Here is a 25,673-nt window from a genome sequence, read left to right on the forward strand (position 1 = left end):
CTCTTTGTGAATCAACACAATGATAAGTCTCGGTATGCAACCCATAGCCTTTGTGTGGCAACCACTTCTTTGCCATGCTTTTCTTCTTTCATCCTACAGAAGGGGAAGATAGGTCCCCTGTGATAGAATATCAAAGGCAACAGCCCTCTCATTGAGCTCACTGGCACAACTTTGACTTACCAAAATGAAGCCAGGTTGAGGAAACGTGACTCGAGACCAAGACAGAGTGATCCTACGGGCCCTTGGAGGGCATTTTGGCGTAAATTGGATTTTCTTTATCATTTTGAGGTTGGATAACTATGAGAACTGCAATGCGCACATTTTGTCTCGGCAACGGAGATCGAATCAACATTTCAAGTTGATTCCCATGCGTAGTTCCTCCTCTCGAATCTCAAACATGACCTGAACACCAACGAAAAGAACAACGCAGCACGAAATCATATATGCGACGCCAGCATATGAGCCCGTCAGACTCGCAAGAAGGTCCTTCAGTCCGTCCAGACCGAGCGCGAATCCAACCAGGTTCGCTATCATCATCATGAGCACATTGGCCACGGAGCCAATACCACTCAGGACGCGATATGCGGTTGGGCGAGAACGCCAGCGATGGGCAGGGAAGAACATACCGCCAAGAACCTCTGGAAGAACGAAGAGGGTGACGAGCCAACCCCACATAAGCAGGCGGAGGTTGATATCATGCCAAAGCGCAACAAAGGTGAACACAAGCATGAAGTTGCGGATCTGCTGGAACTTGACCCAGAAGCCTGATGGTGCAGGTCCTGGCTTTCCTGCGGCGGGCCGCCGTCCAGCTCCGCCCAAGGGTACATAGACGTACCGGACGATCCAGCGATTGTAGGAACGGTGCCAACCGCGCCAGAAAGCGAGGGCGGAATAATTATTGGACATGCAGCGGACCATGTTCTCGGGCGGGTCAATTCCGTCGAGAAGAGCCCAGAAACGGAAGAAGCGCCAGGGGATGAGGAGCTTCAGCCAGATGATGTGCAGGTTAAAGTAGGCGAGCATGCTAAGCTGACCGGATGTGAAGAGTGACCAGTCCGGTGAAGCTTTCGAGATGGCCACTGCGTAGATGTAGTGGAGGATTAGCTCCATGCAGAGCAGGGTAAGAAGGAATCGGACTCCGTAGAGGATGGTGCGGGTGCGTGTCAATGACGGCGCAGTGTATCTTTGCTGCGAGACATAGTCATTGAAGGTCAAGATGGGTCCCGCCAGGTAGAGTGGTGAATAGAGCACGTAGGCGATGTAGTTGCGCATGTTATACGCAGCAGGTTCGGCGGGGATCTTGACACGATCTCTATCTGAAAGGGCCGCGGGGTCTAGTTGTTTCTTCTTATAAATTTCAGTCAGTTGGGAGTCGAGACGAGACAAGCATGTCAGGTGAAATGGGGAAGCATACTTCAATGGGGCTCGTCGCGAGGTGGTCAGCACTCCAATGGTAGTCCATGTTGAAGCTGATCAGCCGTAGCACGGTGACTTTGAAGAGGACCTCCCATCGCGGCATGATTCCTCCCAGGCTATCCAATGACTGCGCCCAGTGGACCAGCATCGATCCCTTCTCTCCCGGTGTGCCTGAGCCTGGTGCGAAGAACAAGGCAATACGTTCGAGCGGGTATCCGCCAAGCAATTCGTTGGCGAACAATATGCAAATGTTGAATGTGTAAGTCGCGGCGGGGACGTAGTTCCGGGGGGGTTTTTGGCAATTTTGTAATTGAGGAACAAAATCGCAATTACCTTGAGGGCCGAAGCTCCATGGAGGGCTGTGATGAAAACCAGGCCAAATCCAAAGTCGAAGCGCATCCGTTGTTCGAGGTGTGCGTCTCCGGCGGCGACCACGGAGGGTTTGGAAGATTTGGGTGCCACATCTTTACGGCTCATGAACGATTGGTAGATGCGACGAGCCACAGGATGGGCGATGAGAAGGAGGGCAAGATATGGAATGTTGTCGCGGAAGCTGGCGTATTGCGCATCGGAGTTGTCCTATTTATTGAGGCAGGTTTAGCCAATGGCGCTTCACAGCGCAGTATTGAAGGCAAAGACTCACGACTTGACGGCCAGGAATCCATCCCGGTGATAAAAGGTTTGAGTATGTAGGGTAGATGGGGTGGTCATCTGGTTTGCAGATCCTCGATCAGTATTCGGTGCTTCCGTGTTTTAGTGCAGAGATCACGCACCCTTGGAGGCGTCGATGACGGTCTTGAACATCAAAGGAACGAGGGTAATGAAGAAGAGGTAGTAGACGAAGAATTCGGGCGTGCGCCAGAGTGATGCCGGAGCATTTTGGGCAATGGCGTTGGCGCGGGCATCTTTAGCGGGCGGAGGTCGCGTGTCCGTGGCAGGGGTAGTTGCTGAGGTCGTGAAGCGAGTGTCGAGGGTATCAAGCGAGTATATCTGCCGTAACCAGGAAATAATGGACGGCATTTTACCGCAATGACATGGCGCGTGAGGAGAGATGGAGGTGTTTACACAGGGTCGAGGATCCGATCAGGGGCCGAGGCAAGCTGATCGCCACTCTGCCAATCACCGCCCGCCAATATTGCGGCTATTCATACACTTCCACTTCAGGGTCCATCAAGTATATTTGGTGTTTGGAAACCTACATTTGGACTACTTGATTTCGGATTGGGGCATACTGTTTAGGCCGCAGTGGCATTATTGAACCAAAAAGCAAGACAGAGGTAATCAAATCATGTAATGAGCAAAATTTGCAAGTCTCCAGATGGCAATCAGACAGATGGTCTTTTGAAAGCTGGTGCTGCCATAGAGGCGTCAGAGCCTGAGCCTCTGGAGAATGCCGCAAGTGTGCTCTTCCGTACAAAGCGTAGACCGAATACAATCATAACGAGTGCTGTAAAGCCCGCAAGAACGCCCAGAGTTACCATCGCACCAATAACACCCGCAACCGCAAGACTCATTCCACCAGAGGAAGACGAGGAAGACGAGGAAGACGAGGAGCCATCTGAGCTCTCATTTGCACTAGAGCTGCAGATACCGGTAGTATTCCCGCAGGACTGGCACCATTGCGACTGAGTGGAAATCGCAAATTGGTTTGTATCGTGGACAAATTGTGTCCATGGAAGGGTGGTCGCAGTCAGATTATATAGTGGATAGGCCTGCAGCTGGGTCGACCCAGTGATACTTGTTCCATTATGGAACATGAAGCGTACACTGATATCGGACTCGGAAGGCATGCCCGATCCAGAGGCGTTCGTCACAAGCTCCCATGTCATTGAAGAAGCATAGTCAGGCATGCCAGTAAAATTCACATTCTCTGCACCGAGTCCTGCAAGACCGAAATAGGACAAAAAAGTCGAGTACGCACCGAATTGAATGTTCAGCTTGGATTTACCACCGGATGTAATTGTCTTGTTCAGAGCAGTGACTACTTGACCGGCCAGCGTCATACCCGCCACAGCGCGGATGGTGTCATTGCTGCTGTATGCGAGGTTATATTCATGGTTATTGGCCAGGACTAGAAGGTTCTTCATCTCCTGGCTTGACGGAAGAGCTGTGCCAGTTCCGTTATGGATAGATGCCACGTTGAGAAGGTCCCAGATGGTGTATGCGTTTTTGAAGCTCAACTGATCCGAAGGGATGATACTGCTAACGTAGGGAGAGAGAGACTGGTACATTGTTTCCGTGGACTTCAACAGATCCTTGTATGAGTTTGAGAACAGATAGTTGTTGCTGCTCACTTCGGCTTTGGAGCAGGATGATGTGCTCTGGAGCCATGTGTTGTCCTCGGAGCCGCTGCCAGACTGAACGTCTGACATGGGGATCAACTGGTAGCCGTTCAAGGGAGACTGGACCGTGGACCCATTGCGAAGGGTCTCATTTGCGGCTGTACCGATCGGCGGGTAGAGACCTTGCAGGAAGGCCTGGCCTGAGTTTTGGATGACAGTGTCTTGTGGAGCGCTGGCTGTGATTTGAGACAGGCTCACTATCTCTGTGCTAATTCCCTCGATTTGGAACGCGGAACTGGAAGAGATATATCGGTTGTTGAAAAAGCTGCCACTCATGTACTCTTCAGTATAGCCGAGGTCGGTCAACTTGGTTGGCGCGAGGGCTTTGGCAGTACGGTCACCATGGCGTTGGAAGATATATGCGCCGAGTATTCTCTCTGCATTGCCCATATCCACCAGGGATAGCGCTAGCAGCACGGTGAATGCGCTTTGAATTGTCATGGCGTTATTTTCGATCAAAGTTGGAAACTTTTTGCAAGAAAAATATGACCAAAAAGTCCTACGCCCTGGGAGACAGTACGGCTTATCAACAAATTTATTGGGGGTGCGGGGGTGCCACAATGTATGACAGTTCCTGGCGTACGGGTGGTGAAGGTTTGGCTAATAGGGTGATGATCGCGAAGACTTTTTGACTTTACACGGTCCAAGTCCTGCATACACGGCGTGGGAGCACGCTCGGGAGCTAGATTACATCTATGAACGATATAAGTCGTTTCTATTGGACGCACTGAACGGCTCAGTTGGAGGTTAGTTGAGGTGGCTTACTGCCAAGGGTTGAAAGAACCATCCCATTGTATACTCACCTGGAGGTGTGGAGCTTGGTTCCCTCAAACGTGTGTGAAAGCTTAAGCCGCGGCATTCACCCCCACCCTCGCTCGGGCCCGTTGACATCAAGACTTGCGATTTAGCTGCAGATATTCTGCAGCGGTGATTGGGAATTGAGGCAAGCGTGTTGGCAGAACGAGAACGATGGGTAGTATTCAAAGTTGCGCCGCTAAGCTAATCCATGGGATCTGACGCCTCTTGGACCGAGAGCACGACTTGCCTTGGATGCTTCTTTCAGACTCGATGGCTTCATGACCGAGGACTAATTTCAGGTTTCTAGGCTGGAGTTATAAGTACCAAGGTTTGCCAAAAGACACGGAGACGAAGCGGGTGTTGAAATACAACGATAATGAAAGCTCTCGAAGGGGATTTCCAGGACCCAATGAGTACTATTTTTATCATGCTTTCCATCATTTCTCCGATGCGTGAGCGCACGACGCCTTGGTCTGCCAGACAAGGACTAGATTACATCTCATAGAGGGGCTGGTTGTCTCAGGAGACCGAAACGTCGAATAATACTCGCCTGGAAGCAAGTCAGCTCGTCGTGCATTCCGGCTTAGCCCAATCGGGAGGGAAGACCGCCTAATCCCGCAATACTATCCTTATCAGGAACAACAAACAGCCAATAGAGTAAAGGAGGTTCAAGCTTACGCTGGTCCGCCACCGAGAGGAATGTCGGGGAATTCGCCCCTAACATTCCTGAAGGGTCCAACTCTAAAGCACGGACTTGAATTGGTACTGAATGCGGCATTGGAGAAGACGTCAACAAAGGAGCTCACTTTTAACCTTTGTTCTGCCTCAATTGTTCTATTATTCTCCGCATTGGAATTGCAGCACGCTGCTTGAAGTAATTGGTTTACCGTCTCCACCGATCCGGCGCCGGAACCCATTGCCGAACAGCACACCCTGGACGCATCATATCAACGCCAATATGGTAGCTGCAATTTGTTTCTTATCTTCCTCACCTAATGAGCTAGACTGATCTTTGCGTCTGTGATTGAGCTCTTTCTATTCTTAGTTTGGATTAGGACCAATGCAATTGCTAGTCTAGATTAGGACCGTTGGAGTTGATAGCTCAGACGCCACTCGGCCCAGTCGGCTCGGCAGAGTCGTGAGGTCATATCAACATTGGCCTGATACCCAGACAAGGATCATATCATGACTTGATCCGGCCAAATCCGGTCCTGATTTGATAGATCCCCGGCTGAAAGCTCCTTTGTGGAACAGTTTCGGCGGGGCCAGGAAACAAGGGAGAGCTTCGAGGAATGTGCCATGGATGATTGCCCGCATCCGACTACTTCACCCACATTGTACTCCAGGAAAATAGGTCTATAAGAAGCGGATGACAGCTGCTGTCTTTTGGTTTTTTAACCAGCAAAGATCCACCTGCAAATTCATCAACCTGTCAACTCTTTCTACCTTACTTCTTACCCTTTCCTACTTTTTGACACTTCAAGCACCATGGAGATCAGCATGGAAAAGGACACCACCAATCGTCCTGATGAGTGGATGATTGAGCAGGGTATGGCCGGCCACAAGCTGCCTATCCTCGACCAGAGTGGCAGCGATACTATTAAACTGTATCCGCCCAACCCGACCAAGTTGACGAAGGATGAAGAGGCGATTCGCTCAGTTGGCGATCGCGAGAAACTGTTCGCGCGCGAGCGTCCAGGCTGGAAAGGGTATTTGATTCCTTCCCAGGAAAGCTTTATTCTTATGGCCCTGAAACTAAAAGACTGTTGTTTCTACTTATAGGTATGTCGAGTGGGAAAATTATCCTGAGAAGAAGGACAAGGCCCACAAGATCCTGACCTCTCAGACCTTCCCAGGCTGCCCCGATTTCATGTTTGGTCCTATTCCTCCAACCAATCCTGTGCTCCCAGGTGATGATTTCAAGGCCTGGCATGCGGCCATTGGTGGAGAGATGACCACTGTTGCCGATGACTCCTGGCGGACGGTGCTGCGTGAGAAGCATCCCGATATGCTTCATCTTCTTCAGTTTCCTTACAACGGAGAGCCTCCCAAACGCCTGGTTACCTCCAAAGCAATCACACCAAATCCTCTCCATTTCGTTCGGAACCACGGTGGTATCCCTTATATCGAAAAGGATAAGTTTGAATTATCCCTCGATGGACTCGTCTCACATCCGAAGAAATATACTCTGGATGATATTATGGATGAGAGCAAGTTTCCTCGTATGGAGACGACTGCTACCATCCAGTGCTCTGGAACCCGTCGTATTGAGCAGATTGCTCTCTATGGTGGTCAAGGCGACGAGGTCCCTCAGGCTCCCTGGGCTGAGGGTGCCATTGGCACCGCGCGATATGTCGGCATCAGCTTGAAGAAATTGATCAAAGATTGCGGTGGTCTGATCAAGCCGGCGAAGCACCTTGAGTTGTACGGTGCTGAAACCTACGTCAAGGATTTGGAAGTTGGCAACTATGTTGTCAGCGTGCCTTGGTCGAAGGTCAAAGCTAACGAGGTCATTCTGGCTTGGGAGATGAATGGCGAGCCCTTGCCCAAGATCCACGGCTACCCTCTTCGAGTCGTTGTTCTTGGATATATTGGTGCTCGTAGCGTTAAGTGGCTTTACCGCATTAAGGCCATTGAGCATCCTTCGCGCGCACCCGTTCAGGCGAGAGAATACCTATATTTCAACCAACAAATTGGCAAGTACAACCAGCGTCCGACCGACGGCATTCAGATCCAAGAGATGCCCGTCAGCTCAGCGATCATGTCACCATGGACCAAGCAAGCCATCATTCATGCGGGCAAGATCCGCTGCAAGGGCTGGGCTTATTCCGGTGGTGGACGCTGGCCCGAGCGTGTTGAGCTGTCGGCCGATGGAGGTTTCACGTGGTATGCAGTGCCGCCCGAGAAGTTGTCGAAGAAGGGCAAATGGACCTGGCGGACATGGGAGTACGATCTGCCTTGCGATGTGGAAGGTTGGATTGAGATTGTCTGCCGATGCTGGGACAACTCTCTTAACACACAGCCACTGAATGTCCGCGCAGCCTGGAACTGGGGTCTTCATGTCACTTCTTCGGCTCATCGTATCAAGGTTTACAGCGTCAACAAGACCAGGGAGGTCACCCAGAAGCGTCTGGAGAAATATGAGCAGATGGGTATTCCTTTGGCGCCTCTCACTCAGTATGAGATCGTGCCAAGTCAAACAGCGGAGGAGTATGAAAAATATTGGAAGGAAAACGAACCTCGCGACGTGGATGAATGATTTATTCCTCTTTGGTTATATCTCTTATATTAAGTCACTTACCTGTTAATCTTTATAATTGCACTTTCAACGTCTCTTTGTGTATCGAGTTACAGTAGCGGCGTCAGGGCGTTACCTACTAAACTCCAGCATCAAATCAATCACCCTAAAATATTTAGCGTCTCCATGTAGTTCATGTTCTCGGCTGGTTTCTCTTAAGGGTGTGGGGAACACAGGGATCCGTTCCATCCCTGCGCCCATGTCAAAAGAATATTCCAAGGTCGGTGCTTGCAGTTGATTCCTTCAGTCTTTTCCTGTTGGTGACCAAGTTCAAGACGTTGTTCAGTTATAAGTCATTGTTTCCAAAATAAATGTCATTCCGTTCTAGCGATCTCTCCATCCTGCAGCAGTCTCTTCTCTATTTGAAAATGCATCTTCCTGCCTATTTATGGTCGAGAGCCCCCAAAGACCGTGATTTTGCTGTGATATCAGTCATAACAAACCTGAGACGGAAAAGGGAAGATTTGATGTCAATATAAGAGATCCTAAGACATTAACGGAACTCCCTTGAAGTCGCTATGTGACGTCTTTCGGTTACAAGGAAAGTGGGCTTTCTCGGTTGATGGAGAAGTGGAGCCAATAACAAAAAATTGAACCTCAATAAAAAATAAAGCTTGAAAGGTCGTGCCCGGGATCGAACCGGGATCGGCGGAATCAGAATCCGCAGTGATGACCATTACACTACACAACCAATTGATTGGTTGTTGTCAAAATAATTGGACAGAGGATTCAATCTTAGATGAGAATCGGGACAAGTTTACCAGATATGGCACTCGGGCGCGGCCAGCCGAAGCATCTTCAGAATGTGAATTTGGGGTGGGAGAAAGGACCCCGGGTATTGGCAGCATCCTTGTAGACTTTAAGATATACGAATCCTTAGAACGTTACCTCCGGGAGATATTTGGGAAGACGTAAACAAGGATTAGCTCAGCAATGCATTGGCCACTCAAAGTGGCGAGTTCATATCCACGATTATTGGATCTCACTTCTAAACATCTACGACCTTCAGTTTCTCTGAACAATACAGCATGGCAATCGAGCGTGTGAGTTTCTGCATATTTACTCGGGCACGGCTATCTCATACGAGGCCTGATTTGCATTGATTTTCCTCGTTGAGAGGCTATATATTACCCCACATCTCGGATGGCTGACCTCGTCCAGATCTTGTTTAGTGTTTCCGGCTCAGTGCAAGGTAAGACCAAACACCCGAGAGCATTTCAAATCAGAGCCTTGTCTTTGAATTCCTTCGAGCTCTCCGCCGCTAACACTGGTCTTTAGGTGTCGGCTTCCGGTAGGAGCTCATTCTCGATCCGACCGATGATGTCATATCAAGTTCAACGAAGAACTGACCAGGGCCAACCTTGATTATATATAGGGATTTTACGCAAAAAGCCGCAGTCAGACAGAAGTTGAAAGGATGGTGTAGGAACACGACCTGCGGAAGGGTAAGTCGGACTTATCTTGCCTTTAGATAGTGTCTACGTACAATCATTGACGAACGGCACAGGTCGAGGGCGAGGTCCAAGGTGACCAAGCTGCTATGAAGAAATTCCTACAAGAGATTGACAAAGGACCACGAATGTCGCACGTGGTCAAGGTGGAGAAGAAGAACATGGAACCCCATGAGCGTGAGGACTCTTTCGAGGTACTGAGAACGGGCGAATCTATGTTCCATTCAGGATCTTGAATCTTGAATTGTCTGCGACGCAAATGGTTGAATGAAATAGTTGGGCTGTGTACTACTTTGATATAACGACAATGTCATTATGCTTATACGCCTCGTGAACCTTCGACTTTTTGTCCAAGTTTCGCCCAGAGATCTTTGTCTAGTCCCACTACTATTGTCCAGTCTAAGCAAATTCGAGCAGCGCTCAACCCGTGGGCTCACTTGAGGCTCAATGGTTTAAATATGTATGTGTTTTCTCGTCATCTACTTGTGGCTAGCACGGACTGTGGCTCGACGCTGATCGGCTACATACGCGCCGTCGAGCAGCCCCGCCCCGCCGTGGGGCTGTTTCTCTACAGGTACCATCAACGCTATGCAATGCTACCTTAAAGCAACCACAACTGAAATGAACTATGGATGAGTAGCTATGCGCATAGTCCCTAGATGTATCCTAAGTGAGAGGACCTAACAATATTCGGGCTGGACACGATCGACTCAAAGTAGCTCTTTTGGATGTTTTTTAGAATTGTGGTATATTAACTCATTACTGTGCCTGTGCTCTAATCGATAAAATAAGGGCCATTATCGTTCCCAATTTCCACCGCAATTGTCTGGCTATTGTTACCTCGTAGGGCCAAAGAAAGTCCTTGAGCTGCACAAAAATGCGAAAAACGGTGCGAATGAAGTCAAATCCATCGAGACGACAAGACCGACCTACAGAAAATCAGAATTCATAGTAGAAGAAAGAGGGGACGGCATCCGTATTGGCAAGCAAGCAAGAGAATTAACCAATTCGAGTAAGAGTAAACGCACACGAATATTATAATGAGGCGAAGTTTTAGGGGCTCAGGCTGAGGCTGACTAGATAGGGCCCATGGTCTGAGCTCCAATCAACGGGTTTAGATACCCGCGACGCTCTAACAAATCAAGTAACGTGCTGAGCGCACGCCGAACGCAACGAACCCACCAGGGTCTGGAGATCTTATAATACACCAGGGGTTCAGCGCGCTGACGTGGACCCGTTCTGATTTCCAGGATTCACTGATTTGTTTAGGCCGCCTATCTTGAAAGGATTCACCCTCACCTCCTATAATCATCAGCAGCCCATTGTGATATTCCTCTTTGTATTCAGTTTCCGCTCACCCTCGAGAATTGATTGACTTGCCCTTTGGGGCCCGCACGATGTTCTCGGTCTCCAACTTGAAGAGTTCGCGCTCCGTGCGCGTAGTCGTCGTTCTTTTTATTTCTCTCACTCTCGTTTACTCTTTTTATCTGGGCTGGAAACCGTTACATACGTTGTCCCCCAGCTCCAAGACTTCATTACAAACATCTGCGACCGGTAGCGCGGGCTCAATACCCCACACTCCTCCAAAGGGTCCTTTAAGCAGTGACCCTAAGAGTTACTCTATCACGAATACAGCAATCAACGGGGTTCCAGACAAGGTTTGGCACTCGGCCAAAACCGATAGCATTTCGGAACAGCAGCGAGCATACATCAACAGCTGGACAGACAAAAATCCCTCTTTCCGCCATGAGCTGCTGACCGATCGTTCGGCCGAGGCATTCGTTCGAGCATACTACCAGCAGACGCGGCCCGATATCGTCCAAGTCTACGAAGGCCTCTCAATCCCAATCTTACGGGCGGATCTCTTCCGCTATCTAATCATTCTCGCCAAGGGTGGATACTGGAGCGACCTGGATGTCTCGTCTGAGAAACCTTCCGCTGAATGGGTACCGGCGGAGTACAAAGGCCAGCACATCGACATGATCGTCGGACTAGAATTCGACTTTGAGACGCGAGGACCCGGAACAGAAGTCGCTTCCCAGTTCTGCAACTGGGTGTTCTCGGCACAGCCATCATCTCGCAATCTCCAAGTCATCGTCGACTCGGTGGTCAACACATTGAAGAAGATCGCCAACGACAACAACGTTTCCATTTCGGGGATCACGCTGGAGATGCTTTCAGATGTGGTCAATGTCACTGGGCCCAAGATCATGACAATTTCAATCCTGGAAGGTCTCAAGCAGTTGTTGGGCAGAGAAGTCGATGATCGTGATTTTGCGGGGATCAAGCACCCGAAGCTTGTTGGCGATGTTCTGATCATGCCTGGGGTTTCCTTTGCTGCGGCGCAGAATGGATTCCCGAAGGACCAGGGAGATGCTCTTGTCACGCACCATTATGAAGGCTCGTGGAAGCAGGCTGACGCGGAGGCGAAGGAAAGGAAAAAGCAACAGCAGACACAGTCAGGAAGACGAAGCCATGTAACTATGTAATTACAATGAATAAGTTTAAATTGACCATCAAGATAGACAATGCAGAAATTTTACAGCGTGCATTTTGAACAAAAGACACACGGACTACATTTGAGAGATCTAAAAAAATTCTGCAAGGGTCCCGGTGAAGTATATAGATCCCGAGAGTGAATTTGAGGCCGATAAATTCTCGGAGTCGGTGACTCAGGACACCGAAACGGGCTTTGCTTACACTCAACCCGGCTACGCCCGAAGTCACCTGCTCAGCTGGCGCCCGAAATGACGGTAATCGGGTGACGGGTTCAGGGCAGGGGCCAAATGGAGGGCAAACTATGATGATAATGGGTAGGGTTTAAGGGATGCTTCTTGTCCTCACTTAGTCTGTATGACGATCATCGACTGACCATCGGATCCGATGTGATTGCATCGGAGCCGCAAAACGGGAATGCGGTGGAGTGGAGTCCGTTGCACACTGTAAATTACCGTCAGACCAATGACAGACTAGGAATGTCATCATTCAGGTACATCTGTTAATTATGGGAATCTGGTTTCAAGGAATCGAGAATTTTTTTTATTTGTTAATTCTTTTTTCTTCGGCTGACTCTGATCGGGATTTGAAGGGTGAGGACGAAAACCATAGACTGGGTCGGACCTATAAAACGTACTTTCGGGTCGCTGTCTATTCTCTCTTCCTTCTACCATTTACTCTAATATTCACCAGACACAACTGAAAGAAAAAGCTGATTATACTTCTAGCTTACACCATGAGCTTTATATCAGTATCAACTGCAGCACCCTTACGGGTTGCTGCTCGTCCCACCGCATACTTTCACCTGGCTGTTCGAGCCTACTCGGCTGTCGCCGTCAAGGGCATCAATGGCTCAGCGCGAGCAAACAGGAATCCGGCATTTTTCACCTGCACATCAAAGCGCTCCATCTCGTCAACACCTCAGAACCAGATCACAGAGTTTTTCCCTCCTCCTAAAGAGCCAGGCGTGAAAGAAGTCGAATCGGCCTGGGTTCATCCAGTGTAAGCCTCACCGGCTCATGCCTTGCTAGTTGTCTTGCTAACCCGAGTCCAGTTACACCGAGTCAGAAATGAAGAGCATTCAAATCGCACACCGTGAGGCAACGAATTGGTCAGACTGGGTCGCTCTCGGTACCGTCCGGGTCTTTCGATGGGGCATGGACTTCGCAACCGGCTACCGACACACCGAGCCGGGCGAGCATACACCGGAGAGATTCAAGATGACTGAAAATAAATGGATGGCCCGTTTTGTCTTCCTAGAGAGCGTGGCAGGCGTACCGGGTATGGTCGGCGGTATGCTTCGCCACTTGCGCAGTCTCCGCAAGATGAAGCGCGACAACGGATGGTATGTACCGGCGGCCATTGGAATAATCAAAGAACCGAAAGATCTGACAGCATGTCTAGGATCGAAACCCTCCTAGAAGAAGCATTCAATGAACGCATGCACCTCCTAACTTTCCTCAAACTTGCCGAACCTGGCTGGTTCATGCGTCTGATGGTGCTGGGCGCTCAAGGCGTTTTCTTCAACGGCTTCTTTATTTCCTACCTCATTTCACCTCGCATCTGCCACCGCTTCGTTGGTTATCTCGAAGAAGAGGCCGTCATCACCTACACCCGCGCCATCCAAGAACTCGAGGACGGCAAACTCCCCGAATGGGAGACCCTTCAAGCACCTGAGATTGCAATCCAGTACTGGCAGATGCCGGAGGGCTCACGCACCATGCGGGATCTTCTCATGTACGTTCGTGCAGATGAGGCTAAGCATCGCGAGGTCAATCATACGCTTGGCAACCTGAAGCAGGCGTTGGATCCTAATCCCTACCAGTCCAAGTACCGGGATCCGACCAAGGAACATCCGAGCAAAGGCATTGATAACCTCCGAGGAACTGGATGGGAGAGGAGTGATATCTTTTAAATGACTCTTGCTTTTTCATATTTTTCCCTTTTTTGCCTTCATGGCGTTGGTGGTGGAACATCGCATCTCATCTGTACATATTTACAGGCCAACGCGGCCCAAAAGACACTTTTGTTTGGGACGCGGAACGCGGGGCAAAGCTAACCCGACATGGCAATTGAATCACATCGGCAAAGATTGTCGAGCTTGACATTATTTAATGGAAAAAAGATGTAACTTATAAACTAGTCCAATATTGGACTATGTAACCAATTGCACTGCCGAGGTCATATTCTATCACAGCTAGTACAATCATGATAATTAGGGCTGCTGCAGATAGCGTGTGTGACCCGCCCCTTTCCCCGTTCGGTCCGCCCCTTTTGACCCAAAGAAGTTTCTCGGCCGCTGATCAACGACTTCATTTAAACCTCGTGGCCTTTGTTCCGCCGTTGGCCGTGCGACCAACGGTCTCGCCTGGCTTTTTCTTGTCGACTACTGTATCTAGTGGTTTCCTACACCCGCATTCCTGTCTTCAAATCTTGTACACATTCCGATCCCGGTCGAGCCATCCCCCCATCGAACCATTGAACAGGTGCGACACCAATTTCAGAACGCCATGGAGCCGCAACTTATGGACAATGACTTGTCTCCCCCCGTTCGCTCCGGATCGCCTTCACCTTCCGTTCCTGCCACACCAGCGATCTCATCGTACTCCTCGCCAGATCGAACCTTCTCCTCCGTCTCATCCCACTCCGCATCTTCAGCGACCTCGGCAGACGCACGGTCTTCGGTCTCAACTTCGTCCCGCCGCCATGGATACATCCGCGCTCTTGGCGCGGAATTCGCCGACTCAGCTCGCCATCGAGACAGTGTCATGAGTCTGGGTAGTATCGCACATTTACAATATTATTTTGCGAGGACGGGCCTGCTGGATGGGAAATCTGGCCGCGGAAAGGAGTTTAAGAAGAAGAACAAGGACAATGTTCCCCGGGTGCTCATTACACCAAATGAGCAGCATATTGATGACCTCGTCAACAGTCCGACGGATATGTCGGAGTCGGCGGAGGTAGACTCTATGGAGGATGAGGAGGGGGAGGTAATGCTACCTCCCACGGTTAGCACTTACAGTATCAAGACACATCACATTCCACCCCCGCCTGATCTGATCTCTCTCCGACGAGATTTGCAAATGGCATTGGACAAGGCGGAGGCCATTATCGAGGCAATTGAGAATGGCGCAGAGCCTTCGCCCCGCGAGCCTGTTCGGACCAGTCTTTCTCCGAGCGATATCTCGGAGAATATGGAAGATGATGGATCGCATGATGTGCCCACTCCGCAGACCAAGGAGGAAGCGCAGGGAATGTGCATTCTAGATGACGTGACCATGGCTATCCGAGCAGCCAAGATCTACTACACCACCCATGAAAGCCCGGAGCGCTTGGCTTCAATCAAAAGTGAGCGTGAGATTCGTAAGGATCTTTTCCATGTTCTTGATGTCCTGAAGCGCTGGGCTGCGAGACACTTTGCCACAGGACTTCGGGATGAGGAGCGCGATGTGATCAAAGGGTGGATTTCCGGTGTTCGCATAATGCTTGTTCGCGAGAGGGCATTGGAAGACCTAGAGGCTCGGGAGCGTGAGAACTGGGACTGGGCTCAGGGAGACTGGACCGGACGAGAGCGAGCACGCGAGGAATCCTTTCTTCGGAGTTTGTTCCCAGATGGCCATACTTTGCCAGACTGGACGCCAGTTGAAGACTCACCCAGCGACTCCCTCCCAACAGCATTTCTCGCCCGTTTCAGGGATGGCCGTATTCTGGTGCAGTTGCACAACATTGCCGTGAAAAAGTCCAAGCACCCGTTTGGCGAAATCAAGACATACCACGCAGATGTCGCGAAACCATACCGACAGGCAGAGAACCTCCGGTTCTGGATCAAAGCCGCTGAATTGCGATGGGAGCTCCGACTCAAAGTTGACGTGATGGAGGTGGTACAGGGCAGTAACGAAGTGGCCTGGAAGCTATTCGACACAGCCTTGCTGGCCTGGTGCAAGACGGTACGCGAGGAGCTGGTGCGAGACTGGCAAGCGGCCAATCCAGGCCGACCGCCGAGTGCCGGTCTGATTTGAGGTCCACAGTCATTATTTGCATATTCTCGGTCTTTGTTTTTATACGTTTTGGTTCTCCTTTCTGCTGCGGGCCCTTGGCTATAGATACCCCTGAAATGTCTCCGAATATTCTGCCCATCTCCGCATCCGGTTTTGGTTTTGGCCCGATTACTGGCCCTGTCCGGAATTTTCTTGCATAGTGTTATACTTTTCACTTCTTCCTTTCTTTTCTGGGGACTTGGCGGTTATGGTTACAGTGTAGATGCATAGATGAGCATACGCCTAATACATAGTCATATCAAAGGAAACACGTCCACTGTTCTGTGCAGCCCCCGTCGCACTGACGCTAGGGCACATGGCCGCTGATCGGCCCCTTGAAATGAACGCCGAGCCGAGCTTCAAAGGTTCATAGATCGGCGCGAACGTTTATGGTCGAATGTGCTTGACCATGTGATTTGAGGTGATGGAATTCAAGGAGATCTATATTGGAGAGGACAGACAACCGTAGTGGATGAGCTAGGGAGTCTTGAATTTATCCAAGGATATTGGATCCGCAGGGCGCCGATCCCTTGAATTACAGAGGGGGAGGCGCGGGTACCTGGTGCCCCATAGTCAAGCGGGCAGGCACGGAGGTACCTGTGTACCTGGGTACCTTTTATGTAGCCACTTCATCCCTCGTGTCTTAAGTTCGCTGCCCAAATGTTCGTTGTTATTTGTTAAATACCGTTTACCTTTTTCTTCTCGTTGAAACCCGGTCATGTAGCTATCCAATTCCTGAGTCTATCTTTGACAAACTATCCGAGCTCATCTCAACCCTTTTCGCCAACCGAGACGAAACATTCCTTGTCCATCCCTACCTGAACCACCCTGTTCTTTCAAACCACCCAGGGTCTTATCCATGCACGCCACAGTCGGCGAACCAACTTCTTCAGCGACTGACATCGCACCGCCCTCCTCCAGCGCGTCGGTCTTGTCGGCATCTCCTCCCCCCGCCGGCTCCCCAAATGAACACGGACCATCCCCTCTCCGCCGCTTGAAATCCAAGTCCTCCCTCTGGAGTCTTGGAAGCAGCAAACACAGCGCTCACGAAGACGAGGCTCAAGAACCCAGCAGCGCGGAAAAGAACAACGGTAACATCTTCCTCCGCCGCCTGTCGCCCGCCCTCGCGGCGAGGGTTAAGCTCCTCGAACCCGGCAGCAAAGTGACCAGTGCGCCTCGCAACCCTGCAGTCGGCCGGATACCGGAATCTCATATCAAGGAGCTGGACAGTCTACACCAGGATCTGTCAATCAAGGTTAGGCGGAGGGGCCAAGCGTGGAACGGAACAACGTACACATCTCCACCGACAACGCAGACACCACACCGCAGCGCATCCAACACTCTTGAACTACCCAACCACGATTTTCTACGAGAAATTTCCGAAGCTCTCAGGTCCGGGTCAGGATCAGAATACGCCGACGCCGTCATTGACGGCCCAGAGCTCCCCATTCTAGCCGCGTCACTGCCCGTGCCAGTTCTAGACGCACAGAGCAACTCTCCGCCGACGTCGATGTCTGTAGTGGAATCCGCCTCAGCGCCACCGCGCGCTAATGCAGAGCTAACCGAAGAGCCTGTGCCGAACGAGAAGACGGAAGATACGAGGACCGATTTTGAGAAATATGTCGACGATACGAAACGGCATGAGGAGCAGGCGCATGATGTACCTCCTGCTCCCCCACCTAAAGATTCCCCGCCTGCTTCGATGCACTCTTCTTCAAACTCGCAGTCATATTTTAATTCAAGAGGGGCTCAGCGTGCTGATTCAATATACTCTTTCTCGCGTGCATCGTTCAGCAACCAGCTCTCCCAACTGACCTCCATTCCCCTCCCACAAGCTGAAGTACTCGAGACGAGCATTTCGAATATTGCGACGGCTCCCGCCGCCGTCCGGGTCTTGAATGGTCATGCTGATCAGATTCAAATATGGATCTCAAGAGCTTCCAATGTCCTCAGTGGTTTGGATGCGGAGGATGACGTGGAGTGGGCAGCAGCAGGTGGCCGAGAAGGTCTTGAAGGAGTGGACAAGGCCATTGTTCAGTTCGCGACACTCGTCAACGTTTACATGACATCAATCGAAAACGTGCAACTAAGGGAGGATATCGCTAAGGTCGATGCCGACAGCTTGAGGACCATGATCAGCCAGATGGAGACGATCACTACAAAATGGACAGGGATAGAGAACAAGCTGAAAGGCGTGAAAGGACTTGTGGAACTCGCAATGGAATGGGAAGAGCTTTGGTCCAATGTCCTAGGCGACGTGGGTATGGAGATCGACAATCTAAGTGGAATGATTTTCGAAATGGAAGAGAAACGTCACCAGAGTCTCATGGACCCAGTTGAGCCTGCCGGTGGTCTTGATATCAATGAACTCGAGACAATTGTGGAAGAATCTCCGATCAAGGGCCGGTCACCTGCTAGCCGCTTGAGTATTGGTCCCATGTTGGCGGCGGCGGCCGGTACGCCCGTCATCAAGACTCCGCAGGATGATACGAGTTACTCTAATCTCATGGCTTTGTTTGCGCGCATGCAACCGTTGCGTGCATCTTTGGATTTCTTGCCCATGCGGCTTTCAATGTTTCAGTCACGGGCTGAGCATGTATTCCCGAGTGCGTGTGAGGAACTTGATGAGCGGCGAGATCGCCTGGAGAAGAGTTACAAGGTGCTTGAGACTGATGCGACGGCTTTGAAGAAGGAACTGGGAGAGGATAAATGGATTATAGTGTTCCGCAACGCTGGCAGCCAAGCACAGAAGATGTTTGACTCAGTTGAGCGGAGCATTGCCAAGTTGCAAGAAGCCTTGGAGAGCAACTCACAGGTGACTAACCCGTCGAGCTTGACCAAGCGGATGGAGAATTACGAGGCGAAGAAGATGCACTATGTGCCTGCCATCGAGCGTGTGATTACGATTATCCAAAAAGGGGTCAATGATCGTTTAACAGTCAATGGCGAGATCTTGCGACTCTTGTCAGATATGACCTCTCGAACGGATGCTCTTAAAGCGAGCCTTCGGGTGATGGATACGTCTTTGGAAGATGTGCAGATCATCAGGGGCCAGCAATTGCGAGATTCTATCTCGAGCATCGTCACAATGGATAGCCCAGCAACAGGCAGCGTGATCGACACACCCGGCAGCTCGCCTGCATCGTCAGTAATCATGGGCGGGAATGGGTGGAAGACGCCTTTGGGTGGCTCAAGCCGTCGCGAGAGCTCCGCTGGCAGTGCTTCAGCACGTTCCACCATGTCCAAAGTTCGACGGTTTTCTGGAATTCCGCAGGCGGCGGCGACTTTGACTGGACGCAAGTCCTCCATCCCAATACCAGCCGGTCTGGCATCTCCAACACCCTCTTACGCCAGCTCCTCTATCACTCCGACACCCGCTTCTCGCAGACTATCTCGCACTCCTCAGCCCACCTCTACCATCCCGAATCGTCCTCGATGGACCAATTGTACGAACTTGAGCGAGGACTCTAGCAATTACACTCTCAGAAATTCATCCGCTCCGGCGCGTACGCCTCGGCCATCGTCCACCCTCGCCAATCCATTCCGAAGAGAATCCACCGCTTCTCCTGCACCGGGAGCAGGTCCGGGACGATCTCTCAGTCGGATATCGAATCGACTGGCTTCATCGTCCCGCAGTCCCGCGCGGAACTTCTCCTCCCCCACTCCCACCCGATCCTCCCTGCTTGATCCACCCCCTTACAGTCGCCTTCGCCGACCCCCAGGCTTGTCCGATGCCCCTCGCAGCCGCCAAAGCTTCGCCGGCATGCCATCATTCGGTCGGAGTGTCTCACGGAACCAAGAATCATTCGACAGCCCGAACAAGTCAGCGCGCCCCGGCACTGCCCTGGGTCATTCAACAAACAAAAGAGCCAGTCTTCTCCCTCTACCCAGGCGAAGTGATAAACCGGCCGCCCAGCCGGTGGACACAAAACCGCGATGGAGAGCCTGACCTCCTCGCCCCTCCAACCTCATCCTCATCCTCATCCTCTATCCTATATCCCTACCATTTTCTCTTCTATCCTTGTCTTATGTTTTATCTACTTGTGCATTACTGCCGGCCTTCTCGGTAAAAGCTAGAGGCGAAAGGCGCAACATGAATATTGAGGGTCAGGTTAAGCGTGATATCCCCATTGTTGCATGGAATGGTCTGAGCGTTGGGTCACGTCTTCGGTTTCTTGTTTCTTGTTCTTTGGCCGATGTGAATATTACCTCTTGTAGTTTACTATTTCTTTTCCGCTTTGAGATACTAGATTTTTGTTCACTAGAGTGTGGCTTTGCATGGTGTTGATGTTTCGGTCATTCATCAATTCGTTTAGATGTTATATACATTCTATCACCTCAAGAGCATTTCTTCCTCTCCGGGGTTCAAGTTTGTAGGTATTTCAACCTAGTTACCCAGCTCCCGTCCGATAATCAAAGCATCAACCAATTCCTCGCTATTCGCGAGACGAGCTGCCTTTGGAACTCGTCCGATCACGTTGAAGCCCAGCTTCTCCCAGATGCGGATCGAGGCTGGGTTATTGGCGAAAACCAGGTTGAAGACAGAGTACTTGTATCCCTGTACACTTGTGTGTTAAAAAAAGAATGTCGTACAACTCGGGACTAGATCTTACCAGCTTAGGCGCAAACTCGAGGTAGGCCTCGCCCATCGCCTGTCCGACACCCTTTCCTCGCGAAGCAGTGGTGGTGATGAAGCCTGCATTGCAGATGTGCGAGCAGCGGCCTATTTCAATTAGCATCACCACTTAATTCCGAACCCTAGAAGGAAACTCACCGGGATAATTAGGCTTAATATAAAAAGTTCCCAGACAAACCCTATCCCACTCCCTCCCCTCCTGCAACCCCCTCAACACCCTCCTCATCCAGCACCGCCAGTACACAAAATGTACCAAACCAGTACTGAGCAAACTGTTCCAGCTCCATAGGCTGTTCCATGGGATACGTGGAGCCACGCTCGATCTCCGCGCTGAACTCCGCATGCAGGAACTTGATCAGATCCTTGGGCACGCTGGACGGACCACCTGTGATCGGGTAAAGGGTCATTCCCGCCCCGCTGGCCTTGGGCAGTGTTGTGTGCCGGGCTGTTAGAGAACCCGCGGCTTGGACGTGTGCCTGCGGTGGGGGGTTGTGGGAGGAGGGGTCTTCAAGCATGGCAGGCATCTTGGGTGATTAGGGGAATTGAATCGTGATATAGAAGTAAGGAGTGTTGATGAGACTGTACAATCTGACGCAAGACTCAATTAGGACGCTTGAGTCACAGGATGGGTTGTATGAAATGCTATCTCCAATTATCCGGCCCGACTTCGGGGCTTTATAGCAGACTTATGTAACGTCCCCACCCGCGCCCTGTATACTACATGCAAATCTACCATTATCTCGATGATTGGATTCCGTTCAATTTTGATAAGTGCTATCTCTTGAATCTCGATCCCGGGACTTGTGCTCCATTTCTCCGTCTACTTGGTACCAAGCATTGCGGCGATCAGATGCAGCGTGTTCCTGTTGATTCCGGTAATATTCCCGAGATACAACTGGTAATGCTCTGGATGGGAGGAAAAGAAGACGCCCTCGGTAATTTCCTGTATTGTTGGCGAAGGCGCTACAATGCCAGTGCCGAAGAATATGGGTGTAAGGAACGGGATAATCATAGAGTGGATTAATTTGCCTGATACGTTGATCTTGACATAATCGTCTCTATAGACTCCATTGGAGTTGCTGAGGTAGGTTGTCAGCCACTGGGTCGCATTGGTGGTTTCTTCCTTGAGGACATTGTCCAATGCTTGCTCATCTTGGTCGTACAATTGGCTTTTGAGGCTCAACACGTCTATTCGGACTATATTTAGCTCTTGCGTTATGGCTGCGGCTGCGGCTGTCTCGCTTGGGTCGGGAACAGGTGTTGCTGTGCCGTTGTGTGGGATGTGAAGAAGGGCACGGTTGGCTGCGCGGAGCTCCAGACGATCGACGTAGCTTTTGTCTATTAATCCAGAGCTTGTGTCGAAGGTGAACGGCAAGCCGTGGATACTGTTGAGGGCTGATGAAGGATCCAAGGCGACGGCGTTCGTGAGGAGCTAGAGCAATGCGCAATGTTCAGGAGAATGTATGAAATGCCGAGCATGAATTCGTTACAAAGTAAAACTCGAATATTTGAATCTTCTTGGATTGGGCGCCAAGCTAGAGCAATATAGAATGCCATTGATGGTGAAGAAAGAATCGGCCAAGGCCACTTTTCCGGGCGTGGAAAGTGCGACACCCTGAGTTGAGGAAGATATCTACACATTTCAAGGTTGAAGATCGCCGACAGTCCTGGGGAGATTTCACTGTCTTATAGCTACCCGCGGACTTCTTGTACCCAATTGAATTGCCTGATTCCATACAATTGTCTTCTCTTCTCATTTCATCTTAAACCCCAAAACGTGAAGTGCCCAGGTGGATTGTGGGACACGGGGGATTGGAAGGGCTTAAGTGCTACCAAGCAGTCTAGTATTGTGATCCGGTCAAGTTTGCAGCCTGACAGCCCTTGACCCGATATTCATTAAATGCAAACATAGGATCAGCATTCTCGACTAGGTATTTAATGCATCTATTACGATATTCCACGGCCAGGTACCTAGATAGTCGCCCCCCTCCCACAATTTCGGGTCAGCGATATATCACGGCAAGTTCGGCTTCCCGGGTTGGAACGGCAGCCAGCATGCTCATCCTGATGAAAGGTACATCATAGGTACAATCCAACTTAAGTCTACGGTGGAAGTGAATCTCTCTGATGTGAGGCGCTTTCTATTTGTTGCAGAGATATAAATACAGAGGTGTCGCGCAAATACCGAGGGATGCCCGCATCTCGATACCGTCGTAGAAACCACCAATTCGCCTCATCGTATGGCTCATTGTTTCTCACCCTCACCCTCCTCGCCTTCGCCTCCGTTCCGGATAGCTTGCATAAGCTCGAAGAGCTGTCCAATTTGCTGATCTGAAGGAAGGCCAAGTTAGCACACCGCAACAAGTTTCGACAAGACCGATCTTACCGCTCATCTTGTTCAACTTGGCCTCATCCAGCTTGTCACCAGCCCAATTATCACCTTCCAGCTTCTGCGCGTAGAGCTGCCACTCTGTCAAGAATCCGATCTGCCAATACCCGTCAGTCCCGATCCTGTAGCACCACCTTGAACACTCTAATCTTTTCCTCCTTTCTCTTCCATGTATCGACGGGGAGAAGCGAACGTACGATGTGCAGCGGGTTTTCTGCGGTCCGATGCGCCTGGAACTCTTTTCTCACGTATGAATCGCCAAGCAGACGCATTTGCGGGTCGAGCTTGCGGTGGACGCGCAGGATGCGGCGGTACAGCTGCAGCGGCGGGAGGAGGGCAAGAGCCTCGGTAAGGCTAGATTTGGAGCCGATTGAGGCCGGCGTGGCCATAAGGAGGCGGTGGGCGACGCGCATCGTGGCGGTTGTGGATTCTCTCAAAGTTGACGAAATGACATAATAGCTGGGGAAGTTGGAGATTCCTTTTTGGAGTAGGAAGGCGGCGAGCCCGCGCGGGCGAATCATCGCTGCCGCTGCGAACTTTTTTCTTGAATATCACGGCACTTTGGTCCTCTCTATTGTGATCTCCTGGGCACTTTGTTAGTATCTCGTACGGGCTGAATCCGGTGTTCATTCTTTGTATTCGGTGCGATCTTACTATTGGAACTTGCCTGGGTGCCCCGCGGCGAATCTTTAAGACAACCACTCCCAGCATCAAAAACCACCGAGAGAGAGCAATATATCGAACCTAGACGCTATATTCACTATGCTACCAACACCTGATACGTCACATGTATCGTTTGACACCATTTACGAACCATCAGAGGACTCATACCTCTTCCTGGACACACTATCCTCGCCATCAGAGTCAAAATGGCTCACTGAGAAATTTCAAAGTGCCAACCCAATGCCTCTAGTGGTCGAAGCGGGCACAGGCTCCGGAGTGGTGCTAGCTTTCACTGCAGCTCAATCCCAAGAAATATTCGGACGTCGAGACATACTCACGTTAGGGACCGATGTGAATCGCAATGCCTGCATTGCAACCCGACAGACGGTCTCAACAGCCATCAAAGAACAACAAGAAGCGCAAGAAAATCCTGCCGATTCAAAACTGCATGCTGTTCACGCTTCATCTATTACTTCCGATCTCTGCTCTGCGTTGCGTCCCGGCAGCGTCGACGTTCTTCTTTTCAACCCACCATATGTCCCCTCGGAGGAATTACCACGTCTCCCCTCAGCGGAAGAAAATGACCCCGTCACGGCAAAAGCCATGTCTCGCTCTGCCAAGTTCGAAAATGATTCATACTTTTTGTCACTGACGTACGCGGGTGGCGCTGATGGTATGGAGACCACAAATCGGTTATTGAATGACATCCCGGGTATCCTGTCATCCCGTGGAGTCGCATATGTGCTGCTCTGCAAGCAAAATCGGCCTGACGAAGTGATAGGACGTGTTCGGAACCAGGGTGGATGGTGTGCTGAGATTGCTGGTTCTAGTGGTAAGCAGGCCGGTTGGGAGAAGTTGGTAATCGTTCGCATATGGCGAGAGGATCGTTCCTGAAGGACTGAGCCGAAATAATGCATATATTGGCATTTGATATGGTGCATTTGCTGCTAGATTTTTGTTTTATACCACATGAATTGTATTCATGAGATTATCATTCCACCAATTCGAGCATCAAGATTCACTGAAGTGGCAGCATATTGGATACTTGACTTTTACAAGGATCAACCGACAAGGACCAACGTACATTTCTATTAATTTTTTTGGCGCCGCAAAACCTACGAACTCCAGGCGTCGCGGCTTGACCCCGAAAAGTCTAGAGCGTGAGTATTAGAGATAGTCCGAAATATTCTGTCTAAATAAGTCGTCGCCTCAAGCGGTCCACCGAGAAAAGGATTTAACGCCCGACAGGCTTCATAGCCAGATTAATCTATCGGAACAAAGATTCCTGGGTATAAATTAATTTCGGGCAACACCCTATCTGGCCCACGTGGGCACCCTGTTCTGCAGGGCCCCATTCCCTTGGATCGTCTGATTCTTCCAGGCGTGGAAGAATCCTTCGGCTTAGCCCGACGCCGGCCCTTGTTGATAAAAATACGAGGAATAGTAATATAATTAGCGCAGACCGACATCCGGTCTGACATAATATGGGGAGAAGACGATCTAGACATAAGAAGCTGCGAACGAGGGGATATTATTGGTCTGCATGCCCTAGCTTGCTAACACAAGTTCACTATGTCATGATCAGAATAAAGCGTATTCTAGCTGATCACTCGCCCTATTCCACGGCTGTCAGCTCGGAGTCTATCCTAGTCTCCGGCTCCGTGCTCACTTACCCCGAAGCCCGATATTCCGGGCGCAGAACTAGGGAAAGGAGCATGCCATGTGGCTTTGCTAGGCTAGCCCCCAAGGAGTCGCATTGTGCACCTGTATGTATGTATGTATGTATGTGTATGTATGTGTTGGCACTGATGGTGGAGCGATTCTCATGCTTTAAGCGAGCCATGATCCATTCAAGCCTGCCTTGATTCGCAAAGGTTGCCTTTCTGGGGGGCAGACCTTGGGACAACAAACCAACAGCAGCGTGTGCTTCAACACTAACCGTGCCAGGGGAACGAGAACGAAGTTATAATGAACGATAAAGCTCAAATACAATCAAATTCTTTGTGTAACGCAATAGACAACGTCAGCAAAAGGCAACAAACACTCCCTGTTCGGTCTTAAGCTTTTTGGCCCCTTATTCTGATTATGCGTCGGCTTTGGATGCTCAGACCCCGAATCATAGTTCTTCATTCCCCGAAATCTCCACC

At 50.6% G+C, this 25,673-nt stretch overlaps 12 protein-coding genes across 12 annotated transcripts; 7 read left to right on the forward strand and 5 right to left on the reverse strand.

Moving 5' to 3' along the window:
- Nucleotides 1–345: 345 nt before the first annotated feature.
- N7443_008819 (putative glycerol:H+ symporter (Gup1)) lies at nt 346–2,436 on the reverse strand (the record flags this gene model as incomplete). The annotated part of the gene is made up of 5 exons (XM_056888875.1): nt 346–1,347; nt 1,415–1,593; nt 1,656–1,995; nt 2,060–2,127; nt 2,190–2,436. The coding sequence occupies 5 exons, from the start codon at nt 2,434–2,436 to the stop codon at nt 346–348; spliced, it is 1,836 nt and encodes a 611-aa protein (XP_056738177.1).
- Nucleotides 2,437–2,741: 305 nt separating this feature from the next.
- On the reverse strand, nt 2,742–4,199 carry N7443_008820 (uncharacterized protein; the record flags this gene model as incomplete). Its single annotated transcript, XM_056888876.1, has 1 exon — nt 2,742–4,199. One exon carries the CDS (start codon nt 4,197–4,199, stop codon nt 2,742–2,744), a length of 1,458 nt encoding a protein of 485 aa, XP_056738178.1.
- A 1,845-nt stretch (nt 4,200–6,044) lies between these two features.
- Nucleotides 6,045–7,815, forward strand: N7443_008821 (sulfite oxidase; the record flags this gene model as incomplete). Its single annotated transcript, XM_056888877.1, has 2 exons — nt 6,045–6,265; nt 6,339–7,815. 2 exons carry the CDS (start codon nt 6,045–6,047, stop codon nt 7,813–7,815), a joined length of 1,698 nt encoding a protein of 565 aa, XP_056738179.1.
- A 1,182-nt stretch (nt 7,816–8,997) lies between these two features.
- Nucleotides 8,998–9,541, forward strand: N7443_008822 (acylphosphatase; the record flags this gene model as incomplete). Its single annotated transcript, XM_056888878.1, has 3 exons — nt 8,998–9,046; nt 9,208–9,299; nt 9,362–9,541. The coding sequence occupies 3 exons, from the start codon at nt 8,998–9,000 to the stop codon at nt 9,539–9,541; spliced, it is 321 nt and encodes a 106-aa protein (XP_056738180.1).
- Nucleotides 9,542–10,702: 1,161 nt separating this feature from the next.
- Nucleotides 10,703–11,794, forward strand: N7443_008823 (glycosyltransferase family 32 protein; the record flags this gene model as incomplete). The annotated part of the gene is made up of 1 exon (XM_056888879.1): nt 10,703–11,794. The coding sequence occupies one exon, from the start codon at nt 10,703–10,705 to the stop codon at nt 11,792–11,794; it is 1,092 nt and encodes a 363-aa protein (XP_056738181.1).
- A 743-nt stretch (nt 11,795–12,537) lies between these two features.
- N7443_008824 (alternative oxidase) lies at nt 12,538–13,716 on the forward strand (the record flags this gene model as incomplete). The annotated part of the gene is made up of 3 exons (XM_056888880.1): nt 12,538–12,803; nt 12,856–13,146; nt 13,206–13,716. The coding sequence occupies 3 exons, from the start codon at nt 12,538–12,540 to the stop codon at nt 13,714–13,716; spliced, it is 1,068 nt and encodes a 355-aa protein (XP_056738182.1).
- A 595-nt stretch (nt 13,717–14,311) lies between these two features.
- On the forward strand, nt 14,312–15,820 carry N7443_008825 (uncharacterized protein; the record flags this gene model as incomplete). Its single annotated transcript, XM_056888881.1, has 1 exon — nt 14,312–15,820. The coding sequence occupies one exon, from the start codon at nt 14,312–14,314 to the stop codon at nt 15,818–15,820; it is 1,509 nt and encodes a 502-aa protein (XP_056738183.1).
- Nucleotides 15,821–16,697: 877 nt separating this feature from the next.
- On the forward strand, nt 16,698–19,787 carry N7443_008826 (KAR9 family protein; the record flags this gene model as incomplete). Its single annotated transcript, XM_056888882.1, has 1 exon — nt 16,698–19,787. The coding sequence occupies one exon, from the start codon at nt 16,698–16,700 to the stop codon at nt 19,785–19,787; it is 3,090 nt and encodes a 1,029-aa protein (XP_056738184.1).
- A 438-nt stretch (nt 19,788–20,225) lies between these two features.
- Nucleotides 20,226–20,998, reverse strand: N7443_008827 (GNAT family N-acetyltransferase; the record flags this gene model as incomplete). Its single annotated transcript, XM_056888883.1, has 3 exons — nt 20,226–20,396; nt 20,452–20,561; nt 20,692–20,998. 3 exons carry the CDS (start codon nt 20,996–20,998, stop codon nt 20,226–20,228), a joined length of 588 nt encoding a protein of 195 aa, XP_056738185.1.
- Nucleotides 20,999–21,294: 296 nt separating this feature from the next.
- On the reverse strand, nt 21,295–22,031 carry N7443_008828 (uncharacterized protein; the record flags this gene model as incomplete). Its single annotated transcript, XM_056888884.1, has 2 exons — nt 21,295–21,906; nt 21,975–22,031. The coding sequence occupies 2 exons, from the start codon at nt 22,029–22,031 to the stop codon at nt 21,295–21,297; spliced, it is 669 nt and encodes a 222-aa protein (XP_056738186.1).
- Nucleotides 22,032–22,719: 688 nt separating this feature from the next.
- N7443_008829 (succinate dehydrogenase assembly factor 3) lies at nt 22,720–23,384 on the reverse strand (the record flags this gene model as incomplete). The annotated part of the gene is made up of 3 exons (XM_056888885.1): nt 22,720–22,805; nt 22,861–22,960; nt 23,061–23,384. The coding sequence occupies 3 exons, from the start codon at nt 23,382–23,384 to the stop codon at nt 22,720–22,722; spliced, it is 510 nt and encodes a 169-aa protein (XP_056738187.1).
- A 241-nt stretch (nt 23,385–23,625) lies between these two features.
- N7443_008830 (S-adenosylmethionine-dependent methyltransferase) lies at nt 23,626–24,420 on the forward strand (the record flags this gene model as incomplete). The annotated part of the gene is made up of 1 exon (XM_056888886.1): nt 23,626–24,420. One exon carries the CDS (start codon nt 23,626–23,628, stop codon nt 24,418–24,420), a length of 795 nt encoding a protein of 264 aa, XP_056738188.1.
- Nucleotides 24,421–25,673: the final 1,253 nt, after the last annotated feature.

This window comes from Penicillium atrosanguineum (assembly GCF_028827265.1).
Source record: "Penicillium atrosanguineum strain IBT 20685 chromosome Unknown utg000007l_segment0_segment0, whole genome shotgun sequence".
NCBI classification, from domain to species: domain Eukaryota; kingdom Fungi; phylum Ascomycota; class Eurotiomycetes; order Eurotiales; family Aspergillaceae; genus Penicillium; species Penicillium atrosanguineum.